At 45.1% G+C, this 7685-nt stretch overlaps 1 protein-coding gene across 1 annotated transcript in view; it reads right to left on the bottom strand.

Moving 5' to 3' along the window:
* The window catches only part of LOC119299212 (thiosulfate/3-mercaptopyruvate sulfurtransferase 2-like), a 6486-nt gene extending 6367 nt beyond the window's left edge, over positions 1–119 (bottom strand). Inside the window, exon 1 of the mRNA XM_037576465.1 lies at positions 1–119. Coding sequence (XP_037432362.1) covers positions 1–75 — 75 coding nt within the window. The 5' untranslated portion in view covers positions 76–119.
* Positions 120–7685: the final 7566 nt, after the last annotated feature.

The following is a 7685-nucleotide window of genomic DNA, read 5'->3' as shown; positions in this document are numbered from 1 at the left end:
CTTGGGGAGGAGCCGGGCGCCGCCGCGGAGGGCGAAGGCGGCCGAGGCGGCGCGCGAGAGGAGCGAGGCCGCCATGGGGGTAGGGTTCTGGCCTCTTGGGGTTCTAGAAGGTTCGGGGGGAGTGATGGGGGTTGGAGTGGGGGTGGGGAGGGGGAGAAGGGCATGTACAATGGTGCTGTCTTAGGAGTGCCACATAGGATAGATAATGAGGTGGAGGAGAGAGAATACATAAAAAAAGGCTTGTCTTCTCTTATTTAAGAGAAGACAAGAGGTGATCTCTTAGCACAATATGTCTCACCACATTTTTAGGAATTACTAGTTATTGAAGATAAGGCTAAGAGATGACCCATTGTAGACAAAAAAATTTGTCATCTCTAAATCACATGCAAGACTTAAGATAAGACTATCTTATCAACCATTGTACATGCCCGAAGAGGCGGCGATGGGCTGGCTGCCGTGGAGGTGGGGATGGCGTTGATGTTGACGTGGAGTAAAACCGTGGTTAATCCGGCCGGAAAGGGAACCCCACCCCCTGTTTACGCGGCGGCGCCCGGCGCAATGGCAATGGCCGTGCCGTGCCGTGCGCGTTGGCCGCGGTTTTCGGATGGTTTTTCATCCGTCTTTTTTAGAGTTAGTTAATACCACTATTCATACATAAACTTGTAGGGGCGGGAACAGTTTCATACAAAAACTAAAAAACCCCACAAAACTAGCCCTCCAACTTGTCTGCTGTAACAAATTCATACAAAATAACTGTGGATGCGACATTTGGCATGCCACGCTGGATTTTGGCCTGCGCCTTTAATTTTACAAAAGCCCCCTCGCACTCTGTGTATTTTACAAAAAGCCCCCCGCCCTCTCTCTCTGCATCGATTCCCCATTCATAAATCCCTAGCCGTCGCCCTCCCCTTTTGCCGTCGCCCTTGTCCGCCGCCAGCCGTCTCCGCCTTCCCCTCCGACGCCAGCCGTCTCCGCCGCCCTCTCCGTCGGCAGCCGTCTCGGTCGCCCTGTCGAGATGAGCGGGAAGCAGCAGGCAGGACGGCGTGGAGCAGGGGCGTCGTCATCCTCAAGCCACCCTCTCCCGCTCAATGGATGTGACCTCGCCGGTGCCGACATGACGAAGGACGGCGAGCCTTGGGCGAAAATCACCGGAGAGGTGCGCTACATGGATGTCGATTTCTGCAAGGTGCGTGTCCCCCTTCCCCTCGCCGATTTGGTTCGGATGCCCATGAATTTGGGCTTTCCTGATGAGTGCGAGCTTTCTGATGCTAACATTTGATTTGATGGCCATGGTAGGGGACTGAAAACCTACCTGAATTTGACTGGAGTATACCTCTATCCTCTCCTGATGCTGCTTTCAATGGCAGTGACAAAAGTGACCATTGTTGCCACTTACTGAACCCTGCGAGAAGAGTTTGCTCTGATGGATATGACTATGGTCGTAGATTTCTTGTTTGTCCTCGTGAGGTTAGTCAAGTGCCCAACTTTTGTTTAAAAAAGTGTGTTGTTTATCTGACCATTGTTGTATGTTTATCTGACCATTGTTGTACTGAACAAATTGGTGTGTTTTGCAGGGTTATGATACATGTGCTTATCTGAAGTGGGTGGACAAAGAATGGCAGGGGAGACCTAGGCAGGTGATTGGCAAACTTGCTGAAGAGAATGTGGCTCTTCAGAAATTTGTGTTTGACAAGGATGCTGAAATTATGAGGCTGAAGGAAGAAAGGAAGGCCATGATCATGAAGCACAAGAAGGAGATCAGAACTAGGGATAGGAGGGAAATTTGGTTAGCCTGTTTGGTCTGCTGCTCTGCACTGTTGTATGGTGTTGTAGCACTAGTGATAAGAGGTTTTGTGTAGCACTAGTGATGTTAGAGGTGAAACTATTTCTTATCAGTTGCTACTTGTACTGATTATATGAAATCAGTGGCTACCTATTATCTATGTTCAGTGTTGTAAACATTCCAAACTGGAATCAGTGGCTTGAAATGAAATCAGTGGCTATGTTCAGTGTTCTGTTTACTTAACTGAAAATTCTATTATTTGACATGAAATCAGTGGCTTGTTTACTTAACTGAAATCAATGATTCTCTTATTTGACATGAAAATTCAGTTAACTTAAGCAAAATTCAGTTAACTTAAGCAAAATTCAGTTAACTTAACAGTGCAAATTTCAGTTAAGTTAACCATTTGGAAGGGGCCCAGGGATCTTCAGGTAGTACAACTTGGCATATTTGGCACAATGTGAGCACCTAGTACATTCTATTTTAGGATGTGTGCACATGGGCACAACATAAGCAGACAACCTGGGCACATGCAAATTAACAGCAGATCAACATGGGCACATTCAGTTCAACAGCAGATCAACATGGGCACATGCAGTTCAACAGCAGTTCAACATCGACTGCTGAAAATAGATAACTTATAGAGTACTCTAACTTATATGCCAACATATAGATCAGCAGACCCAACTACTCTTCTGCATCTTCACCTCTTCTGCATCTTCTTCAATTCTTGAGCTGCTGCAGGCGGATGGAGCGGCGCACCTTCTTCACCTCTTTCTTCAGAGGCGCCTTCTTCTTGTTTTGCTCTGGCTCCTTCACCTCTTCTTCTTGTTCAACCTTCACCTCTTCTGGCAGGAGCTCGACGTCCGGCAAGAGCTCGACGTCGATGGGCATGTTTCTGCCACCCTCAATGGCGACCGGCGCAACGAGCACAACCTCGTCCGCATCTATGTCGTCGTCACTGATGACAACAGTCTCTTTCAGGTCGTCGTCAGAGGCGTAGTCCGCAGGGTTGACTGGAGCAGGCAGCGCGAGCACGACGCCGATGATGTTCGCAGGGTCGTCGTCGAGGGGGACCGGGGCCAGAGAGGTGGTGGAGCGGTACATCCACCACCTAGCTCGCTGGTACGGATCCACGCTAAGCGTGCCCTCACGCATTGCCCAGACGAGGAACATCGGCGGCGGCACTTTGCAGCCTGTGGGGAAGGCACGGGCGTTCTCGCCGTCCGTCAGCTGCTTGGCCAACCCGCGCGCATGCATGAGCATCATCTTCGGGGTGGTGAACCAGGTGCAGACCTCTCGAATCTGTGCGCGGAACGACTGGTCGTTGCCGGCCAGATCCTCCAGTGCGAGCTTCCAGCCCTCGATGTTCGCCATGGCGGCGGTGGCCGGCGGTGGTGAGTGGGGAGAGGAGGCGACGCGGTAGGTGTGTGGGGAGTGGTGAGTGGGGAGTGGTGGGAGGAGCGGTGGGTGGGCGGAGCGGTAGATTTATTGATGCGGCGACTGGGAACGCGAACCGTCCACAGTGGGAGTTGGCGACTGCAAGAGTAGAAGTAAGTTTCTGCATCTACAACTAACAAGCTCCTACTCTTACCGTACTGGCATTGCACCCTACTTCTCTACCCACAGGTCCTGGGTTCAAGACCCAGGCCAAACAATTTTTTGTTTATTTTTTTTTAACTGTGGGATTTCACCAAATTCAGTTCAGCAAATGCCTCCAAGTTTAGTACATTCAGCAAATGCACATTCAGTACATTCAGACATTTTTCATGTAATGCACAAACAACTCAAATGTGCTGGTATTCAAAACTCAGATGTTTTTAATTCTTCAGTACATGGCCATGAAGTTCACTACATGTCTAACTTTCATTGCAACAGAAAATTGGTATTACATGAAAAATGCTAGCATCAAGTTCAGATATGAACTTCTACAGTTTAGCATGAAGTTCATTGATGAACTAAACAGACATCTAAATGTCAACCCCAGGTGCATTCTGAGAAACTGGAATTTCTTCAGTTAAGTTGAGATCAGGTATTGGCTCCCCCCTTGCTCCATCTTCACCAAACATGAGCCTGTATGCTGGATAAGAGCTAGCTTCCCTCCTGTCTCTTCTCCCAGCCACTCCTCTGCCTCTTGCTCTACTCCCAAAAGATCCTCTTCTCTCTGGAGTGCCAGATCTCACTGTCTTTCCTTTCTTCCTTCCTCTTCCTCCAGTTGCACTTGACCCTGGCTCATCTGGATGTGGTACTGCTGCAGCTTTCTTCCTTCCTCTTCCTCTTCCCCTCACACTTGTTGTGGCTGTGGTTGTGGTTCTTCTGGGAGGGATAGAATCCCTAGCTTGCACCACAAAAGCAGACTCTTCAGGAAGTGGCCCAGGAGGATTCCAAGTGCTCACATATGCCCTTTCCTATGCAGGATCACAAAATGTCAGGAAGATACAAAATGAGAAAAGGAAATGCAGATACAAATTCAGAGAAAAACAGTTAACTGAAAATGAAAGACAGTAATATTAAAGGTGCACCTCCTGGCCTATGGTGTAGACCATACTGCTTCTGTCATTCATAGGATCAAGCCTAGGATCAAGTCTTGTTGGCATAATATCCTGTAGTCAGAAAACAATTCATGTTAGTAACATAAATGAACTTAAATGCAGTTAACTGAAATCACTGTTCAAAGTCCAAATTCAGAGAAAAACAGTTAACTGAAATCACTGATTTAACCTGCAGAATTGAAGGATCTTCTACTTCTTCATCATCTTCTAATTGAGCTTCCTGTTGCCTCATAAACTTGGCATGTCCTCTCTTGTTGTGGTCAGCACTGCCACACACTGAGCAATGCATGGCCACTCCTTTTTTGTTGATGTAAACAGTTCCATCTTTCTTCTTCTTCTCTTCTGGTGTCTTTCTCCTGTTCTTTGCTGGCCTGCCCATTTTCTTTGTGAAGACTGGAGGGTGGATGGGAATGCCATTCATCTTTTCCCAGCTTTTCCTGTCCCTTATAGGCATGATGTTGTGCCCATATGCCTTTAGATAATTTTCTATGCTATAGCACTTGTGAACCAATGTTTTAGGGTCAATCCTGTCAGCTCTACAACAAGCAATCACATGATTGCAAGGGATGCCATCCAATTGAAATTTTTTGCAATCACAAGTTCTTGCTGGAATATCCACAACATACTTGTTGTTGCCTGATTCAACACCATAAATTCCAAGTCCTGAATGTGTTGGAAAGCAGTTACCTGAGTACTCTGCATTTTTGTCCAGTTTCTTCCTAATCTTGGGGCAGATAAGTCCAGTCCACTTTTCTGAAGCTTCTTTGTACTTTTTGTCATGCCTCACAGTAATTTTATGTGTTATGCATTCTAGCATTGATATAACACACAATTCTCTTGCATCCAAGATGTAGCTGCAAGAGATATATAGTAAAGTTTTGTCAGAACTAACTGAAGTTTTATGTGTTAAACATAACATAACTTGTTTGCTAGAAAAGTGAACTAACTGAAGTTTACCTGTTGTACACCTCTGACATGTTGTTCAGCAAAATGTCACACTTGGGGAAATCTCTGAAGTATGCTTTCACCCACTGGTTGGGGGGCTTGCCATCCAACCAATTATATGCCTCCAAGTTCTGTGCCCTAAGCTTCTCTCTGTTCAAGGTCCACTTGTCCACATTAGTTGACCTAGCAATGGCCCACAACATATTCTTCAGTGTTTCTCCTTTGAACTTCTGGTGGAAGTTTTGATAAAGATGTCTAACACAGAATCTGTGTTCTGCATCTGGCCATATCTTCTCAACAGCATTGATCAAACCGTGCAAAATTAGTTCATAAACATGTAAGACAACAACACCATATGGAAATATGCAACAGCAGCATGTTTGGACAAATGGAACACACCTTTTGCTTGTCACTCATTATAGTGAAAGGGGAGGTGTTAATGATGTTTAAATCATTCTTCAAAGTGGTGAGAAACCATTCCCAAGAGTAAGTTGACTCCACCTCCACCATCCCCATTGCAATTGGAAATATGCAATCATTGGGATCAATCCCAACAGCTGTAAGCAACACACCCTTGTATTTGCTCTTCAGGTGACAACCATCAACAAATAGAATTGGCCTGCACCCCCTCAGGAAACCTCTCTTGCAGGCATCATAGGACCAATATAGTGAAGATAGGTGATCTTTTGGAAGCAGATCACCTATTTCCTTCACTTTGGTTGTGCAAACAATGAATTTGCTCCCTGGATTACTTCTCCTCAGTTCTTGTCCATAGTCCCACAACAGGCTGTATTGTGCTTTCTCATCACCATGTATGATCTTAAGTGCAGCACTCCTGGCCCTGCCAAGCTTCATTCTCACTGGATTAAGCTTGAACTTTTGCTGAACTTTTCTTCCAAATGTACCCAAGTCCATGGTCTTGTTGTCTCTGAACTCATCCATAAATATCTCAGTTAGGTACTTCACTGTCAAGCACTTGGAATCCCATGTTTTCTGACAGGTGTGCTCTCCATTGTACTCTCTGATGACAATGCTTCCTGTTCTATTGTCTCTAGATGCTTTCAACCTCCAAGGGCAATCAGGTTGACACACACCAATGAATCTCTCTGCCTCATTTCTAGCTTTGATGATTTTCACTCTGTTTTTGACTGTGTATGCAGTGACTGCTTCCCTTAGCTCTTTCATATCTCCAAATACTTGCCCAACCCTAAAGATTGGGTTGCTCATGTCCATTTCTGCATTGAATGTTCTGAATGTATATTTCAACTTCTCCAACTCATCTTTTGACAGGTTGAGCTCATCATCATCTAGTGGATCTTCCTCCTCAAATATCTCTTCCTCTTCTTCATTGTTGTCATTCAATGATTTGTCCACATTCTGAGCAAACAAATCATCATCTCCATCTTCACAATCATAGTCACTCTCATAAAAGTCTGAGTCAGTTTCATTCAACTCTCCTTCTCCATCATTGTTTTCAACTGCATTATCTGCATTGTCTGCATCTGCATCATGATCTGACTCTGCATCCTCTCCTTCCATTGCATTCTCTGCATCATGATCTGCCACTGCATCCTCTCCTTCCTCTGCATTCTCTGCATCATGATCTGCATCCTCTTCTTGTTCTTCATCCTCATTTCCATTTGCAGTTGGGCATCCCTTAAGTATGATTTCAGGATATAATGTCTGAATCTTGTTCTCCTCATCAACTAACAAATCCAATGTCTTGGTTTCTCTGCTGGACCTCACCATAGCAGCTATAACATCTGGATTGTCCACACATAGCAGGCCATCACCATAGTCTTTATCTGGCAAAATCCAGTACACCTTGATTTGAGGGTCTGTAGGGTCATAGTCCATCCTTGACAAGCAATACTTGATCATCCCCAGTGACCATGTGTCTGAATGACAGTAGTCAAAAGCTTCATGACTGCACCCAATGTAAGAGAACTTCAATTCTCCACCTATGCATTCCCCCAAGAAAATTCCATTGTGCTCAAACTCCACTGAGAAAAACTGGCTAGCTTCTCCATTTGTCACTGCAACAATTGACAGATGATATATTCAGTGCAACTCAATCTTAGTTTCAGTGATCAAACTCTAACTGAATCTGTACATGATTTTTAAACACAACTATGTACTGAATATCAACTAAAAGACAACCCTTTCATCACAAATCAATGGTAAAAATGCTGACTTTCATCTAAAAAAAGCCATGTACTTTTGCATAACAGGGAAAGTCAGCATTTTTACACTGAAATATGAACTAAAATATCACATTGTACACTGCATCTACAATTCAGTGCAACAATAGCATATAATCTCTGAATATGTAAACAATAAAATCACATCAAAAGACCCCCTCAAGGACCCCCCCTTTCCTGTATGCTACCCAAAACCCTAGATCA

Source organism: Triticum dicoccoides, chromosome 5A (genome assembly GCF_002162155.2).
Source record: "Triticum dicoccoides isolate Atlit2015 ecotype Zavitan chromosome 5A, WEW_v2.0, whole genome shotgun sequence".
NCBI lineage: Eukaryota > Viridiplantae > Streptophyta > Magnoliopsida > Poales > Poaceae > Triticum > Triticum dicoccoides.
Note: the sequence above shows the minus strand (reverse complement) of the source record. Positions and strands in the feature narration are given on the sequence as shown.